This window comes from Simochromis diagramma, unplaced genomic scaffold (genome assembly GCF_900408965.1).
Source record: "Simochromis diagramma unplaced genomic scaffold, fSimDia1.1 OVJJ01000603.1, whole genome shotgun sequence".
Classification (NCBI taxonomy): Eukaryota; Metazoa; Chordata; class Actinopteri; order Cichliformes; family Cichlidae; genus Simochromis; species Simochromis diagramma.
In genome coordinates this window covers 11138163-11157915 of record NW_024387414.1, presented here as the reverse complement: position 1 = coordinate 11157915, position 19753 = coordinate 11138163, and the positions used below count along the sequence as shown (strand labels likewise).

The 19753-nt window shown below is 40.6% G+C and overlaps 1 protein-coding gene across 10 annotated transcripts in view; it reads right to left on the bottom strand.

Moving 5' to 3' along the window:
• The window catches only part of myo5aa (myosin VAa), a 62818-nt gene extending 45457 nt beyond the window's left edge, over window positions 1–17361 (bottom strand). For 3 of the 10 annotated variants that reach the window (XM_040011541.1, XM_040011542.1, XM_040011538.1), the window contains exons 1-2: window positions 10459–12502; window positions 114–224 (exon numbers count right to left, since the gene is read on the bottom strand). In XM_040011541.1, the coding sequence (XP_039867475.1) occupies window positions 114–224; window positions 10459–10491 (144 nt within the window). In that variant the 5' untranslated portion in view covers window positions 10492–12502. Of the gene's footprint in view, window positions 1–113; window positions 225–10458; window positions 12505–17096 lie in introns of those variants that run through there. The other 7 variants (XM_040011543.1, XM_040011545.1, XM_040011539.1 and 4 more) reach the window with 6 other exon arrangements.
• Between the last annotated feature and the right edge of the window lie 2392 nt (window positions 17362–19753).

Sequence of the window (19753 nt, the reverse complement as noted above, 5' to 3'; positions counted from 1 at the left end):
ATAAAGGAATCCTGCAGTGAGACGGAAAAACCAAGAGAAAGAAGAGGGGGGGGAAAACAAAGAGGAAGAGGCTGTTTCTTCCCCCACCCTGCTCCTCTTCTTATCATCCTCACCTTTCCATCTTCCAGCATGAGCTGCAGGGAGACATGTCCACTTTTGTAGTCCTTGGTGAGCTCAGCAGACTTCCACACCTCCTCTGCATCAGGGATCCAAACCCGAGCACACTGAGACACAGAAAAACACACACAAAAAACAAAAACAGATAAAGTTAGAAACCAGACATGTTATTTCACATCAGGTACACAATAAAGTGCTTTAATACTTGCATAAAAACTGCAGAGATGCTGCTGCGTTTATAGTATTAAACACAGGACCGTTTCTATGGACATCCAAATTTCTATCGTTTTCCCAGCCATAATTTTTAAATGAAATTATCCATCCATCCATCTATCACAGGGTCGCCGGGGGGGCTGGAGCCTATCCCAGCTATTGTAGGGCAAGAGGTGGGGTACACCCTGGACAGGTGGCCTGTCTGTCACAGGGCTAACACAGAGAGACAGACAAAGTACACACCCCCATCACCATCAACGGCGCTGCTGTGGAGAGAGTGAGCAGCTTCCGCTTCCTTGGTGTACATCTGGCTGAGGATCTTACGTGGTCAGTACACACAAACAAAACAGTGAAGAAGGCGCAGCAGCGCCTCTTCTTTCTCAGGAGACTGAAAAGATTCGGCATGAGCCCCCGCATCCTCAGGACCTTCTATCACTGTGCCATTGAGAGCATCCTCACTGGATGCATCACCACCTGGTATGGCAACAGCACCGCCTACAACTGCAAAGCTCTCCAGCGAGTAGTGCGGTGCTCTGAACGGATAATTGGAGGTGAGCTTCCCTCCCTCCAAGACATCTACAGGAAGCGGTGCCTGAGGAAAGCGGGGAGGATCATCAAGGACTCCAGTCACCCCAGCCATAAACTGTTCAGACTGCTTCCATCAGGAAGGAGGTTCTGCAGCATCCGGTCCCGTACCAGCAGACTGAGAGACAGCTTCTTCCACCAGGCCATCAGACTGCTGAACACGTCATAGACCCCTCAGCTTCACTACTGGAACTTCAGCATTATGCACTCCATACTGTACAGTAATGCCACTGTTTTGCACATTGTCTCAACTCTGTATTTTTATATATTTTATTTATTGTTTACTCTATTTAATTTGTAAAATATGTGTACCACACACACACACACACACACACGTAGAAAAATATTTAGTATACACCAGAATGCATATACTATTTATATGTACATATATTTCTTAGTTTCAGATGTAGCATTCTTGTATTTTGCTTGTTTACTTATTGTATTTTGCACAACTCTGTTGCTTGTGAAGCTCGCACACAAGAATTTCACTCACATGTGCTGTACCAATGTACCTGCACATGTGATGTGACAATAAAAGTGATTTGATTTGAACTATTTACACTCACATTCATAGCTATGGGCCATTTCTATGTGTAATTTAAAAAGAAACAAACAAACAAAAACAACCCATGCTTTCTGCCCTTTTTACAAAATAAGGTTTTTTCTCCTCCCTGGAAGTTATACACATATAACCATCTTCGCTGTTGCAGAATTCTTCCATAAATTTGAACTCCCGATTCACTGAGTGACATATCTCCCCTTTTCTCACATCTCTGGATAAACCCACTCCACCTGATGCTCCATGCCAACACAAATCACTTAGGTTTCCTTCTGCTCAATTCAAATGGAGGAGGACAACAGGACAGTTTTACTAAAACGCCTCCTTTTTAATATATCCAATATATCCTTTTAATATCCATGACCTCAGAGAAAACACTGGGTTCTGTGTTTCACAGTCATGAGAACTCAGCTCCTAATGGTCAGTTAAGTTATAGGAACAAACAACTGAACAAACACTAGCTTATACTGACTAAAGAAAGCAGCAGTGGATCTTGCATGATGATAACTTCAAACCCACAAACACACAGGCATCACCAGAAAAGTGTTTCAGGCCTTACATACATGTGACCGGAGGCAATCAGCTGATCACAGAAATGTGAGAATACAGTGATGGACGCTGCCAGTCACATGGCTGAAGAGACTAGCTTATAAATGGTGACACATGCCCACACTTATGCAAGGAAGCCCAACTGTATAGGAGTCAGCTGGAGAACCATGCAGTGACTGGGGCATTAATAGGACCACAGTGTGATGGGACAAGGTGACCGCAGAGTGCCTGGCAGAAGAAAAAAAGCTAAACAGTGCATGTGTTTAGCTTTTTTTCTTTTAGAGTATATTTAACATTACAAAAGGGGAAAAATGAACAGGAATAACTTTTAATACAGAAATATTAAAGTGCCAATTTTTTCCAGAGCATCTAATGAGCACATGACGATAAAAATCCTTGTTGAACTTTCAGGAACGCTCTCAGGCCTAAAGGATTTTTTTTAACCTTCATTACGTAAACTGCTCATGACGATTTCACAGAAGCAAAAGACAAAGACCTCACTGTAGAGGAGCATAACGGGAGAATAAGTGGTTAATTTTGTCTGCTGCTTCACTACCGATCATCTGAATCATGACCTCATAGTCACACAAATCCTCATGAACCCTCCCTTCGTAGTGCATGAGAGTGGCGGGGGTGAAATGGCAGCTTTAGCAGAGAAACTGTTGAGTCTTAATATTTTAGAGCCTTGTGAACCAATTAGGGTTTTTTTCACCAGTAAAAAAAAGTGCTGATTCTCATTCCAGCCCCGTCACAATTGTCTGCAAACCACCTCAGGTGCACTGGTAAGTTTTGGTAAAGACAGAGCTGAGTGTGAAAACAAAACTGTTGGTTTATCGGTCGATCCAAGTCCTCCCCTCATACCTCATGGTCCCAAGCTTGGGTAGTGACCAAAAGAATGAGATTGCCGGGGAGAGGGAGCCTGCCATCGCTGCTGAGAATGCTGCCCCATGGCCCAGACAGAGATGGGGATAGATGATGGATGGAAGATCCATCAAGTCCTCAGGTTATCCACATTATTCCTATCTCTCTCTCTTTTGGTGCAGAAACACTAAACACTGTGACTTGTATAGTTAGGCTATGTATAGTGTGGCACTTAAGAAAAATGAGAATGGCACTTAGAAATGAGCGAGCATCTTTGTAAGTTAGAGGATGAAGAAAATTTAAAAAAAAAAAAAAAAAAAAAAAAAGATATACATGGAACACAGTAAATAGGGAATATTTAAGGTGTGTAAAAATAGGATACTATCACATAAAAACGAATAAAGTGAGTTGTGTTCCCAAGAGGTTAAAAACTAAAACTCTTAAAAGTCAACTCTTCCATTGAAGCAGTGTTGTTACCCAAACTGCCAGGTTTTGGCATCCATATAAAAGGGAACCAGTGCAGGATCACAAAATTACTGGGATGAAGTTAGAACTTGTATAGGTGGCCTACGAGGTTAAACCACCAATGGCACCTACCAATGATTGGCAGATTCAGCCCAGAATCCCCCAGGTGGAAATTACTAGGGCTGTCCTGAATACCATCTTTTAAATGTCTGAGAGTTAATAATGATAATAAATAGGAAATATTTAAAGCTTTGCCCAACTAAGGGGGTAGCGGGGTCAAATTTGATAACAGCAATGTTGTCTGACAATGTGCTACACTTGGAGAGAAAGGCAGAGGCAACACAATGTCACACAGGGAGTGCACAACTCTGTCTGGGTGCTGCTGCTTGCTGAATGGCACAAGCCCATTTGAAAGAGAAAAAAAAAAAAAAAAAAACACTAAAGGGACTAATTAGCCGCAATAAAGTGAACAGATCAATTTTTAACATTCGTTACAGTCTCAGAAATTACAGTTCTCATGTGGACTGGTTCTCCAAACAGCACCAAGCCTGGATATGCAGCAGCAATCTATTAGTAGAAAAGAAGTATATAAATGCTTTTGTGACAGTGGATCCAAAGTTGGATTTTTAAAGGCCTGCAAATGACCATTTAAAGTCTGCAAAATGCACAACAGCTGCTTCTACAGTAGCAAAAAAATCTTTACTTGAAGTGCCTTATAGTCCCCGTGTTGTGACATTTTAAAGTTGGATATCTTTTGCATTTCTGTACTGCAATTACTCACCAGCACCTACTTTATAGCAATACCAGCTTGTCTTAGATAAGCCAGTACTAGCTGATAAATCTACAAATATGAGCTAATTTATGTATCACACTCTGAGTTTATCTAATACTGAGACAATAAGTGTTATGTTTGTTGTATTCAGTATGTTTGAAGACAATGAGAGACGGAGAAACTGCACATCTATGCGTCTGTGCCGAGTTACACATGAAACAGCAGCTAAAAGGAAGAAGCTCTCACACACCGCCCAAATGATCAAACCACAGGACTCAACCACATTACTGTCTGACACCGATGCTCGCTATCATCTGCAGCATCAAACATCCTGCCTTATCTCTCATAAGAGACACTTTGTTATTTGAATTCCAGTGGATTTACAGTAATTTTATTCAAAATTAAATAAATAGATAACTCTCTACAAGAGAACAGAACAATTTTAGTAAAAGTGACATGCTTTTGGGATGGCTGCTGAGATCATTTTTAGAGAGGCTGCTGGTAAATTCTGCTACGTCGCTTCAGATGAGCCACTTTTAATGTTCATTACTGGGGAAAAAAAAAAAAAATCAGACATGATCAAATGCATGTTTTCTTAAATGAAAGCATGAAATAGAGCAACATTCATCGACATGCCAATGGCCCCTACCAAGCTTTCTCCAGACATTTTGATCCAGTTTATTTACACAATCACAACAACAGTGGCCTCAAAACCTTTATACTGCAAGGTAAAGACTATAAAAAGAAACCTCTGGCTCACGGAGAGGCAACCATCTGCCTAAGACAAGTATAAACACCACTCTGCAAGGCAAAAACTTATCAAACAGCATGTTTGACTGAGCGGCACAAAAATCCTAAAACAAGAAAGAAGGTAGATTTAAATGAAACGTCCTTTTTAAGCTTTTACTCATGAAGGTTTAGGTTCTTTTCATGTTCATATCGGTGTTTTCTCTCCGTTTAGTCTTCTCAAAGCAGCACAGGCTGTTATGTTATGTCATGTTAAAGATTGTGATCCTAATATTACAGGTCCGGTTATTGGCATAGCTGCTGGAAAACTGGCCTTACTCTACCAGCCCGTACAGCAGAAACTGTTCCTCCATGCTCAGCTCATGTAAACGCATAAAAAGCTTTCCACCATTTTCCTTCCAACTTCAGAGAGATTTTGCTTTGTGCCAGATAACGACCACCATCATTAAATCATGGTCGATATGTTTGGTTGTGGCTTTAAAGTTGGCAGCTGTAACTTTCTTGTGAGGAAAGTTTGTTGGAATAAAAAGTGGGAATAAGAGGGCATACTGCATAGGCTGGATCTCGGGAGGATAGTGTATGTAAGTTTTCTATCAGCCAAACAGAATATTTTAAAAAAGGAGGAAATGATGAAAGGTTTTTCACTATGGACTAGTTTTATTCTAGAAAATAAACAGGGGCTTGTTGAACCCATAACCTTTGTATTTTCTCTTATTGAAGTCTTTTTTCTTATCAAAAATATTAATCCAAGAAAAAAAAAGTACCCCTGATACAGACAAGAATCAAAGTTTTTCAGTAACATCCACCCAACACTGTCCTTTGATAATTAGCTGTATTCAATGAGCAGGATTTGAATGAGAATGTAATTTACGCATTTCTTTTTTTCTGTGTCACTTGCAAAACTATATCACACTGCATACTCTGGTAACAAATAACAGAGCAACAATACGTTGTCTCTATAGTGAGTTCCTCATCCAGCGAACAGACTCAAACTGCCTCGTCTCCTCTGCAGCCTTGGTGAGTTTGGCGTACCTGTACATAAACCAGTTGTTCACCTGATTAAATTTCTGGTTAAAGTGATCCTCCAGTGTAAAAGTGGATCTTCAGATGACCCAAACAAAGGCTACCGTTTCCAGCTGCAGTCCATGAGTGTGGAGTTGGAGCCTGTTCAACTGCAGTATGAAAAACTCTCTGCAGAGTCTATTTGGTTAGCAGCAACTGAAATTTCAAAGTAGGAGCGAAGGGATTTTCCACTGGCATGGCAATCACAGATAAATAAGACACAAAACACTCATAAGTGGTTGTTAATATATATGATTTCTATACACATAAAGCTACTTAAAAGGAATTAAGAGAGACAGATTGGATGGAATTATAAGCTCTATATATGCAGGTGAATATAGGCTTTTACCATCTTCCTCCTCATTCCAACATGTCATCACTCCCTGCGTTAGACCATCCCAGCAGCCAGCCTCATGGCAACAAAGAGGCAGAAAGAACGAGAAGGAGGAGGAGAAGAGGAGGAGGATGGAGACTAAAAATAGCAACAGCAAGTTCTGAGCATCATCACACCTCACAGAGGCAAAGCTGCACACTTTCTGATCCTGGTAATTGTCACAAAAAGCACACACACACACACACAGAGCACTTGTTTCACACACCACTAGGTGTGAGGCACGATTATCCTGAATTAGTTAACACTGAAATATGCTCCCAATTTGCACATTAGCAGAATACATGGAGGGGGAAAGGAAAGACAGCACTGTAGTACAGCTGCAGAGGTAATGAATCATATTTATAGTCCAACAAATTCCCCTGGGTTCGGAAATAGAGGAGAGATGTAGGTTGAAACCACGCAGTCTCTCTCACACACTCGCATTCACACACAGAAACTGACAGACATCTACATGTTTCAAGGACATCATCGTCCACAGTGAAAAAGAAGCTGGAAAAGAATAGCATCTAAATGCTGGAGAGAAAAATGTGATGAGTCAGGGTGCAGCGACTGTCTACCTCAAAGACAGACAGAGAGACACGGGTGGATGGTGGAAGGGATGGATGGAGGCTGGTTAAGCTAGGCTGGTGTCTTCTGGGGTGGCAGACAATGAGGGGAGGCATGACAATAAAGGAGCAAAGACGTCAGAGCATGTGTGACATCAGCAATCATGTGACTACAGTGTCTCTACTTTCCCCCCATATGCTGAATGCAAGACACGTCCATGCAGCACATACTTGGTTGCAGCAAAGCAAGGATGAAATGTTTTCTGTGTGGCGATTTAAAATGTGTTCACTCCTAAAGAGAAAACAACATCTCTTATCAATATCACAGTATAACCAGCACATAAACATTGCAGCATTAACTTCCATTTGTCCCTCATTGTTGTTCTAATTTGAAACTAATCCTGGCGTATCCAGTTTATTTTCTTACAGTTCAGGAAAAGACAGAGTCACTGACTTGTTTATTAAAACAGTTTAAAGGGAACATATTGTGCTCAATTCCAGATCCATTGAGCATAATACGTCCGTACACTGATCTGGCGGTCATTCTTTGACTGTCAGTGAATCAAAATAAAATCAAATAAGCAGCAAATTGCCGTGAAATAGATTCTCGTGAATTTGGAGACAGCGAAATGACCTCCACTGGCGGTTTATGCCCCTGACCCTTGGCATGCAGGAAGATTTTCCATGTATACAAATGTAAGTATGAAATATGAAGGGAACACTTTTTTTTTTTAGACATAACACCTTTTTCTAAAATGAACCTTCCCCATTTTAAGCGCTCTCTGAAAATAATAAATCAAGCTAGTACAAGTGGAGCTATGGAGGGTCTACTCTGAGCTCCTCCTAAATGACTGAGGCCTTATATCTAAGAGTGAGCAAAGCCCACCCAGGGTGGAGCGCCCACTCCAAGATGGGAATGAGTTGCTACCCCAAGTGGAAGAGGATACTTCTCTGGAAGTATCTCAGGGTCAACTTTATTTTAATTACTTTTGTTTTTAAATAGATTTGTAGTATAGCTTTCGTTGAATACCACATGGACTACTAGAGCAGCTTTGCATGACTTCATGGATGAAAGTAACATATTTATCTCATACTATGTCTTGGTGCAGCTTCTTATATCGTCTGCCGTCTAAAAGATGTTGCTTTAGCTCCCTTCCCTGCTCCAAACATTGATGATTGGCTCATAAACCAACAATTTAGCTGACACTATATATACTTTATATATACGGGGGGGAAAGCATAGCAGATGCTTCAGCTGTTTCATATTGGCTACAATCTCAAAAATGATTTCTTCCTGTACTTAAGGTTTTCAGTACACAGTAGGGGTCAGCAGGTCAATTAACAGAAGGGAAAGGTCTTGAAGTTGCAAGTCGAGCTGATGCTAATCCTGGTTTAATTGAGACAAAGGATCAGGAACTGATTAGGCTACCTCTGGCTTAACACCAGCTAATCGTATTTCACTCAATTACACCGCAACTTCTTTACATGACGGCCAAAGTTTGTGCTCTTAGCATCTAAAACTCAACAAATGAAAGAAGTAAGAAACTACTGAGATGAAGATTAAACCTCTTCCACCAAACACTGTGGAGCCATTGTGGTACCTTTTGAATATGACAGAACTGATGTTATCACAGAAGACCTGCAGACGTCCTGAAAGTCATTTCAGCTTTAACTCTTCCGTATTCGACTGCAACGCCTCTCAGTATTAAATAATTTCTGCTAATGCAGAAACTGGAGGTGTACTGGAGGTTTTCAATGTCACAGAGATCAGGAAGCTGGGAGTGTGTAAAGCGCACCGTTTTGGGGTTGCAAGGATGTGGCGATGGGGCGGGGCATCCATCAGAAGTGTTTACTCTCTGCTCAGAGTCAACAACAGATTAAAGAGACGCAAATACGGAGCTCTGAGCTTTCGCTCTAGAAGTGGGCACCTTTTGGCCTACTGCAAGTCTCTTTTCCCCACTTATAACTCACCTTCTCATAAAGTGAGAGCCTGCATGGCTGGGTTTGTCCTCTTCAGTAAAGTGATACATTTACTGCATACTGCAGTTGCAGGCAAAAATATTAAGGAGTCATAGACTTGCTAAGGTAACACAAGCCTACTTCTTTATCTATCTATCTATGGATCAATCATGCTTATCATGAGAGGTTCACCCCTAACTGCCTATTTGGAGCCAGGAAAAATCCCTTCATGATTTATACTTTTTTTCCATGCAAATGTAACTGAAAATCTATTGATTTTTGTGATATTTACAATTTTCCAAATGACTGTACTTCTCTGGGTATTTGGTTTTTGGGTGTAATCTACCTGCTACAAAAAGAGCAAAAAACTTCAAAACTATATTTCAAATTCTCATAATTTTCCATTTCAGAAGGATTATGGCTGAACAACCTGAAACATCAAACACGCAGCTAAACTGTCTTCAAATAAAATATCTATTCCTCGGTCTAGTGACTGAGACAATGTTGTTCTTTTGACCGAACAGAGGAGCAAAAGGAATTTAGACAAGTACACTGCACCTCATAAAAGTAAGTCAAGCGGAAATGGATGAAAACCTTAATATATTTTGTAGCACAGACTGGCAAAGGCGACCTTCCAGACAGCCGCAGCGGTATGCGAAAAAGTGTTTTGCTCACATATTCTCAGTAAAGCGGTCAATGGAGACTGCAGAAACCTCATCACATGATACCACTCATGTGAGAATCTGCTGTTTTTCTGCTCAGCTGGGCAGACACAGCATGACGCCAAGATTTAGAGAGATTTCAGCGCTGTTGGAGAGCTTGGTAGGAAGGAACCTTGATTGTCTGCGCTCCCAACTAGACCATTGGCACAACTAGCGTGCCAATCGTCTACTGACTGCCCAAGATCTCTTACTAAGAGGCTGTGACGCTGATCAGCATCTAATCACATTAGTTTGGCCAGTGCTGACTCTTGGCATAGTGTAGGAGTAGTGTTGTTTGCCTCTTTGCACTATATAAGAACAGAGAATGGGACCCACAATTGTCCTCTCTTATATTTACAACACCATAACACACCAACAGAGTAAGTGGAAGACAGTTCCAGCTGTTATTTAAAATAGTCAATAAAAAGCAAATAAATCTATGTGATAGCAATGACAGTGCTAGATAAATTATCCAGAAGAACATATTGCTGGTCCATCCAACCAACAAAGTTGTACTGAAGCCTGCAAAGCCAGATGTGCATCCAAAACAGGCAGGAAAAACTACAAGCTACTTCCACTGATTCAATTTCGTCAAACCGTAACAAAGATGTTGCTGTTACTCCGATAACAAAACTCAGCACAGGCTAAAATCTGATTTGTTGCTAAGTGGAAGTTATTACTGTCCTTCTGATTTCAGTGACATAACCATTTCAAAGGGCGTGTCAGGATTGGGGCTCCACAGCCACCATTACAGAGGCAATGTAATAAAACCAAATTCAAAATCACAGCATAGAAAGGTTCTTTATATGACATAAAGAGAAACACCAGTTTATCATTAAAAGCATCCATCTCCTTAAAAAATAATGACACAACTATTTAATCAAGAGGGGAGGAATTTCTTTAAAGCTTAAAAAGGAGCAAAAACTTACTTTCAGAAACATATACTCCAACTCCCGGTTCATTTTGACTGTTGAGCGAGCTTCTAGCTCATGCTGTGACTCTGATGGTTTTGTGGATGCCTCCAGCCACACGCGCCACAAGACCAGACACTAACTGATCGAGCAGTGAGCTCCAAAGCTCGCTGGCAGATGAAATCTTCCCATTGTGTCTGCAGACACAAGCGGCGTTCAACGACGTTCTCCAAACTTCCTTGCCCCGTGGCAGACGACTGGCCTTCCCAGCTGTCTGTCAACAAAAATCTCAGCTTCCTTCATTGATCACATGAGCTACGAGGCAGACGGCGAGTAAACAGGACCGTCTCACAAGCCGCTCTGAAAAACAACTGCAGGCCGGGAGCTGCAAAGATGAAAACTGAACCTGGATGATACATGAAGGGAGCTAGCCTATTCAAGGAACGTAATATCTTCCCGTAAAGCAACATTGAAATTCTGTAATTATTTATTTCTTTTACCATTGAATTCTGGTCATTATTTATGCTTTCTGGTCAAAATCAGATGCTACATCAACACAGTCACATTAAAAGGACTCGCTATTTTAGTCACGAACATTCAGCCATAGAATACTACCATGTATCTTGGTTTGGATTGCAATGACCTCATGCATGAATGAGTACGACATGATTGCGCAATTACTTTAACCAGGTCATGGCAGTAACTGAATGCACATGCTCTCAATTACAGATAAAGGGGAAAAAATAAACCCATGACGTTGAATAATATAAAACCTGCCACCTGACGAGTTGGAAAAACACCTACAGATCTGACTATTCGTGAAGTTTTTTTAAATCAAACTGGGTTTTGTAACACGAGCATGCTAACGTATCATTAAAAATGTCACATTTAATAGGGGTGGCAATTACACTAACTCACGACAGACTGCGATACAATACTACCACTATAGTATCACAATGGTATTGCAGTACTGTGAATAACTGAAACAGAAAGTCATCTGCATCAATGTTAAACTGGAGTCCAACATATCACTTTAGGTTCTCAGTAAACTGTGGGCCACCTGTTTGCAGCTAAAGTGTGCATAATGACAAACACACTAACCTGCAAGCTAACATGGTGGCTAATACACAGCTGCACAAAAAAGCAGCCAAAACTAAAGGTTGTGGCGCTGTCTTGTTTTTTTGTTGTTGTTGTTTTTTGTTTTTATTTGCAGGCAACTCTATGCAAGAAATTAGTGTTTTAAACAGGTGAACTTTTTTTTTTCTAATATCCTGTACAATCACTGACTTGCCATGTTCAGACCACTGAAACAGGCTAGAGCAAAATGAAGGTACCGATATTCTGTCGAACTAACATCTGCAGCGTGTTTGCTAGTTATAATTCTCCATAGATTGACAAAAATGTAATAAACATATGTAAGAAATAAAGGCTTTGATACCAAGTTTAGGTCAGTTCAGGCTAATGCCATAAGGGTTAGGGATATCAGCATATCAAGCTACAATATGCAAACTAATGGTTTTCTTTCCACTAAATGAATTAATTCTTAGACTTGAGGTCATAAAATAATATTTTCAAAAAAAGGTTTGTCCACATTTTAGGTCTCTTAGGTAGTCTGCGTCTTGATACCAGAATAAATGAGACAAAATGATCATTCAGTTATGGCAGAAGTGCAACAATGCACGGCTGTCAATGGGTTGAAAAGGTCAGACATGCTGGCAACACCCCAACCAGTGATGTAACAGCAGGTGTTTTCCCTTCCATCATCTGCTCCTGACTACTCTCACTGTGTGACTTCACTAACTAGCATGTGGCCATATGTGCAGCTTGCTCAACAGGTTATCTCGTATCATACAGCTCTCATTTTCGCTGAAACAACCTGCAGCTCTTTGAGCTTAGGACCCGTGTCAATTGAGACAGTGAGAATTTTTAGAGGTGAGACAAGCTGGACAATCACAAAAGCAATACAGAGAATAAAAATATGACATTTTTTAAGTACATTTCCACTGCAGCAATGCTGGGTAGGTCTGACGTGCCCTATAATAAATATTATAATAGAAATAAGAAGAATATTTATGTTAAATATCCTTTTTAAAGCCAGCGTTCCAAAAACCCTTACAAAAACATTCAGTGTAAACAATATTTCAGACTCGAAAGATAAATTACAATTAAAATATCAATATAAAATTTAAAAACCAGCCACTACAAGTCTTGAGTTCAACAACAACAATATAATTAAGTGTGACTCAACAGTTAAGATTAAAAATATATAATAAGTAATCTAAAAATGTAAAAATCAGGAAATTTTTAAATGACATAAATCCTTAACAGTGATTTAAATGTAACAATTTTGCAAATATTGTTACAAATGAAAAAAAATTATACCAACTGCTGGAACTGAGACATTGTTGATCATTTTGCTTTTAGCATAGGTTTAACCAATCAGCGTCAAGCCCCACACAGCAGCTTTTCAGGGCCAATCAGATATACCTACTGCGAAACAAGTACTGTGCTCTGATATGTCCCTGAAAGAACGGGCAGTTCCTGCAGTTTGACACACTACCTTAAAGCTCGCTGCAAGTTCCTACAGTAGAAAACTTTTACATTTTAACTGACATTTGAATTATGAACCCGCAGCCCTTTGCTGTACATCTTCCCCCACTTTCATATTGTCATTGCTTCACTATCCAAAAAAATTATCTTAGAAAAGAACAAAAGCATAAATAAATACTGTGCTGTAATTAATATACAATATGCAGACTAATTTGAGCGTTGTGAAAACCTCATGTGGGAATAATTTTCTAATCAGCTACAGAGAGATCTTTTTGTAACCGCCTCGTAGTATAATCACATATTTTATAAGTGCCTGTGTGTGATGCTACCATAATCAACCAAGAAATAATAGCAGTAATGACCTAACCTACTATTAGCATGCCTATCTTTTCCTCCATTTTTGCAACTTAACCTTTACTATCTTTTACTATTAAAGGAAAAACTGGATCTTACGCTGGATCATTCAACGAGCCCATATAAACACAACTTAGAAAGACTTTGTGTTGTATTACACTGACCTTTTTACCTGACTTTCTTTTGTATTTTATTTAGATTGTTCCTTACTGAGTGCTTTTTTTTTCATTTTGCTTATTGAGCTTCTTATTGCATTATATGCAACAATGTATGGTAAGAAAAGTCTAACCATGTTTAGCTCTCCGACACGGCGAATCATGAAGCTGTTTCAGTGTGGCCTGGAACACGTTCGTTTTCTTTTCGATTCTGATCTTCACTGGTTTGTTGGTTTGTTTGTTTAAATATGAAAACTACCCAGCATCTCAGCTCAAAGTGCATGACACCCTTCTTGCTCTCAGCAGAGAACTTCAATCTTCACTTCACTTCACTGCAAACTTAGCAACTTTGCAAAAAAAAATCTATGGCGCTCTTGCTTTAGCTGGAAAAGAGCCACACCTCCTCCTGTAAAGTCCAGTGGCTGTATAGGTACACTGCTTGTAACTTTCTGAGTAATCGTAGCAGAGCTGATATTTTTAACTTTCTTTATGATATTCTCAGACGCCCCCTTCTTGCTCAACTGCTCACTCTTGGTCACCTCAGCTCAAAATAAAAAAATAAAATAAAAAAAAATGCTATGCGGGGTAGCCCTAGTTCTGAGTTTAGTTTTACAAATCAATGTTGAGTCTAGCTATTTTAAAAACACAGCACATGTGCCTGTTATAGTGCAGCAAACACTCAGCTGTATGACACTCAAGTGTATTTTTGAAGCTTCAGTTGTGCGGTAAAAGGCCTTTTCAGCTCTGAGTCATCTTTTTAAGGTGCAGCTTGCTTTCCTCTCCACGAGAGCGCCCTCTCTTTGCTTCTCTTTCCCTCTTACTAGTTTTGATCTTGATCCGTTTTATATTGTTGGTCCGAGTTACAAAAAAACCCCAAACACAGACTAGAGTCTTAAAGCAAAGAACTTCACCCCTGAGTCACCTCTCTTTAAACAAGCAGTCAGGCCACGCAGGAGACAAACACAGATTGCTGGTGTGTGTGTGTGGATGTTTGTGATAACATATGCACAGTAAGCTCCTATAAGGCTGACTCGTGTGCACAGAGGGCAGACTGTTTCCCGCCCCTGTGCTGGAAAAGCAAATCACATAGAGAGTCCTCCTAAAATACACTGTGCCATTCAAAGCAGAAACGAACTCTTGTCAGCAGCCATGCAAGCACATACGACCAAACACTCACCTGCATTTAAAGCCATTTCACCGCTTTAACAGATTTTTATGGAAACAGGCAGCTCAGTCGATGCATGGCTATAAGCCATATCCTGCTGGCAGAGGAAGCAAACTCAGCAGCATCTATTGGTAGCTGGTTGTAATCGAACACCTAAGTGCTATTTAAGCAGAATCCATGCATGTGTATTTTTTTCTATCCCAGCAGAACCCTTAATTAATAATCTTCCAGTCAATTTCTCTGTTAATCACTTTATTGTTTAAAAAACAAAATTAGAAAAGGAAAGGTGACATCTTTAATCCCTGTCCAGATACAAAGTGATTCGCTTTTTGCATAAGACTTTTAGCCCACTGGTTGTCATTGGGAACATTCCAGGCTTTATAGGTAGCCCTCTAAAGCCGCAGACACACTCTAGAGATTGTTCAGGAAATCTCTAGCAACCTGAAATCCTCATGACCTCTAGGAAAGTGCTAAATGACAGAAATTCAAAGTGGTTTCCTGAGTTTCTCACTTAAAAGATGGAAAAAAAATTAGAGTTTAAAGTTTAGATCCATCCCTTCTGAATCAATGATGGTTATTTCAAGCTGCTAAAATTCATTTACATTCCTGGTTTCTGGTCGCCATATCGCCGCTCATCTTTTCCTGTGTGGACATCCTTTAACACTCTTTCCCTTTTGCAAAAGCCTGATCATGTTAATTCACAATCTCAAGAAAATGCAGTAAATTGTGACAGTTCTGAAGGATGTCTGCAAAGACCTATTTTGCTTTTCCTTATTTTCTTCTATGTATTGATACTTTTGAATGGTGGTGCTCTTCCTAAAAAGTTGTTCCTATGAGCCCAAAGCTCAGGTTTCAGACAGTTTTTTTTCTATTCTTTGCTCTGTCGGATGTCAGTGAGAGAATTCAGGCACATAGCTCTAAGCTAAAAGCACAGAAGCTCCACCCACCTGCCATTCAAACCTTCTGTTTGTGAGGGGCAGCCAATTAGAAGAAAGATGGCTTAAAGGAAAAAATGAAGGGAGCTAAAACAGTTAATTCTGACACTGGATGAACTGAAGGGCTGAACAAAGGCTCACTACAAGATCAATGGGGATTATTTTAAATCATGCAAAACTACCTTAATACAATCGAAGTCTACGATAAGGAACAATAGGTGCACAAAATTCAAACATGATCAAGTCTAACCAGCAAAAGTTGACATTAAATAGGATCTAATCAATGCAGAGAAGTGTCATTCTTTCCAGATGATTTCCCATCAGTGCTTTAGCTCTACATGCAGCAATTAACACATGCCTTTTTAACTGATTCTAGAAAAACAGCCCTGAGGATACTTCAGTGTCCTTTTGGTGACCAAAGGTTTAAAACTGTCTCCTCTTTGGAGCTTTGTTTAGGTAACAGAGACTGCAAAAAGGTCCAGAGATTCACTTAAAAGAAGAGTTTAGTCCAGGTTTGAAATCATTGCACCGTCTTTGTACCACAAACGTTATTCACACTAAAGACACCAGCTGTCAAAGTAGGGGGATGGGTGACTCATCTCCCCTCCCTCTCCCTCACACAAGCACACACACCACTTTCTTGCATCTCTGCCTCACATTTACAACAACCAACACGCAAAAGCAAAACAACAGCATGACCTTGAGAGTTAAAAGTGCAACACAGGCCTCTTTCTAGCAGCAGTATCATGGTGTCTTCAGGGACTATTTGGGTCTGCACAGCCACACCGAGGCTTCAGGGCCTTTGAGCATCCTGGATGCTGAGGGGAAGGATGCTAAAGTGTCCGGATGCGGCGGTCTTTATGTGCATGAGCCAAGAGTACATAAAGAAAGGGCTCATACAACTGAGCCAAGAAGCTAAATCCAAAGTAATCTCTGACATTAAAATATGTCGATGCAAAGGTTTGAGCTAAAGCTTAAATAACAGGGTTTAAAGCCGAAAAAGCAGAGCCTCCATGTTGGCTGGCACCGCCTTTGCATCATCCTAGCCCCCTGGCTTCCAGAGAGTAAAATGTAAAATTAAAATATGAAGGTAAAAAATAATATATGTGTTTTTCTCTTTGGAGATCCAATGGCAAAGGAAATCTTTTGGAAGATGTTTCTGCACGCAAAGGAGGACTATGAAGGGAGGAGGAAGAGGCGAGGAAACGACTCTGTGCTGCATCTGTCAGCTGCACCCATTTCAGCTGTTCATCCAAGGTTACATGTAAACACCTAAACACGAGATTTAAGCGGTTTCAACCCCGTTTTCATTCATTTGCAGCCGCGGACACCGAGCCTGCACATTCCCCGAGGTGCAAAAATCAAACTTTCAGCGTTTTGTTCGTCGGGCGGAAACCTAGCTATTTTTCCTAGAAGGTGAAGCCACGATTCGGACATTTATTTAGCGGACCGGCTACAAAAAGCAGGCACCTACACAAAGCTACACACTCGCGTTACCTTTGTGTACAGCTCCTCCGACGCTGCCATGACGGTCACTCGCTATGTCCTTCCTCCAATCTGGGCTGAAAGTCCGGCAGGTCCCCGCGCTGCTCGGGGCTCAGCGTGTGTTTTCATGTAGCGGGAAAGCAAAGCGTTTGTTGCCACGGAGACTCAGGGGGAAGACGTGCCTCTTATCGCCATGATAACCCAACAGGCTCCAGGCTGCCGAGGTTTCGCTGTCTCTCACTTTGCATTCTGGGTATGATGATGGATAAAATGATTCAGCCAAACGGAGGAAAACTGCTGCCGCGTGGGAAACGGCGCCCCCTAATGGTCAAGGCTTTATACTACACATAAAGGAACGCAGGAAAGAAAAGGAAAGGAAACACGGGCTCAGAAATATTTAAACATAGTAAACAATCGATAATTTACACAATGCAGAACTCCAGTTTCTTTTTTAAAATAATGTTTTTTATTGCATCTCGTGGTGTATGACGTTTTGAGCACACCAGCTCTTCATCAGACAATGAAACACAGGACAGCGCCATGTTAAATCACCTGTGATAGTTCACAAGACCAATGGCAATAATATCCAGTCAGAATCACGACTTATATAGGACAGATAACTGATACATAATCTACATGTAGTGTGCACTACCCTAGCGTGAGTCAGAAAAATCAGTGCCTAAGAAGACAAGTAAGGAAACAGTAAGTGATCTCTCCACACACCCAGCAGCCAACATCAGGGATATATATAATATAATGGCATTGATGCAATTGGTTAGGCAGATATAAAACCTACTCATGTTCAGTGCATTTATTGCATTCAGCAATGCAGGCACCTCTTTGAGTTTTCATACACTTGGTGACAATGCCTCCTTAATGGTATATATTTGTGTTTCATTTTCATAATTGTATATACATATAGCAAAAACCTTAGGTGACATATTCTGGTTAACTGAGCGAGTCATATATTATTTGTGTATTGTCGATGTAAAAACCCACCTAGGGACAAGGACTGGAAATTAAAAATATTTGTATCTTTGCAGCACGTCACTGTCAAGGTCTGTATTGTGTCATTGTTAAATTGCATTGTCCCTATTAAAATAATTTTGATCATAATGACGATTAAAAAAACATTCTCTGTCAGTAAAATACATTTTCTGCAGTGACTGTGATGTATAATGCTAACCACATAAGGTGACTGTTGTGTCACTCACTCTGTTGATGTGATAAAACCCGCTGTGCACACCCTGTAAGGGTGAGGTGAATACTAAGTTTGATGTACAGTTGTGCTCATAAGTTTACATACCCTGGAAGAATTTGTGATTTTTGGCCATTTTTCAAAGAATAGGAATTATATTACAAAAACTTTTCTTTCACTCGTGGCCAGTGGTTGTGTTTGCCCTTTTTAAAGCATAATAACAACACAAACTACCCAAATGACACTGATCAAAAGTTTACATACCCTCAAAGTTTTGGCATGATAACACACACAAGTTGACACAAAGAGGTTTAAATGACTACTAAAGGTAACCCTCCTCACCTGTGATCTGTTTACTTGTAATGTGTGTGTGTGTGTGTGTATAAAAAATCAGAGAACAAAATGGTTGCAAAGTGCTTAGAAGTAATGCAAAGAAAAGACTTGGTCTGAGTCTGCGTGTGAAGAAGCTATTTGTAAGTCTGGAGGTGTGGGACCTGATTGACCAGAGGCCAGTGGGCCAAACAGGTGGTGAGAGGGGTACAAGGGGTCACCTGTGATGGCCCTGGTTTTTCTGAGACAAGAGTATGTGGTGATGGTCTCAGAGGGGTACCCACTGCACAGCCTTCCTGTTCTTAGTAGTGGCCCCTGTACCAAAAACCCAGCCAATCGGAGAGCCCGCTGTCCACTGAGGAGCGCTAGAAGGTCAGCAGCAGCTTCCGGTCCAGTTTATTCTTCCTTAGGGCATCGAGGAAGTGCAGCCACTGCTAGGTTGGGTTGGTGTGCCGTTATAGGTGTACAGGGTGTACAGTAGGGGGCTGGGAATGCAGCTCTGCGGGGATCTGGTGCTGGAACTAGGGTATGTAAACTTTTGGTAGGGTATGTAAATTTCTGATCAGTGTCATTCTGATTTGAAAAGGGCAAACACAACCACTGACCACGAGTAAAAGAAACGTTTTTGTATTGTCGTTCATATTCTCTGAAAAATGGCCAAAAATCACAAATTCTGCCAGGGCACAACTGGAATGACAACAAATATGAAAAGTGGGGCTGAAATTTAACAACAGATGAGTTTAGACATCTGTTAGATCAGAATCTAATATTTAAAATTCACATTGAAAACTCTGTGTTAATATTAATAATATACTAATGTTAACACTTATGCATGTATGTGTGTGCTTCCTTCCTCCTTATCATTATCATAAATGCATGAAAACCACAAATGCTCTCTTGGCTGTCATAATATTTTACACATTTGTCCCCAGAGTTGGCACAAACTGAAGGCTCAAGAAACTGACTTGAGATGATTTGATCTTTGCGACAATGTGTGTTATCCTGCTGTACACTGTGGTGTATCCACTGACATGGTCAGCAACAATACTCAGGTAGGCTGTGTTGTTTAAAACCACCCATGAGTGGCACCTGGTGTACTTTTTTTTGCTGCTGTAGCTAATCTGCTTCAAAGATTCGACAT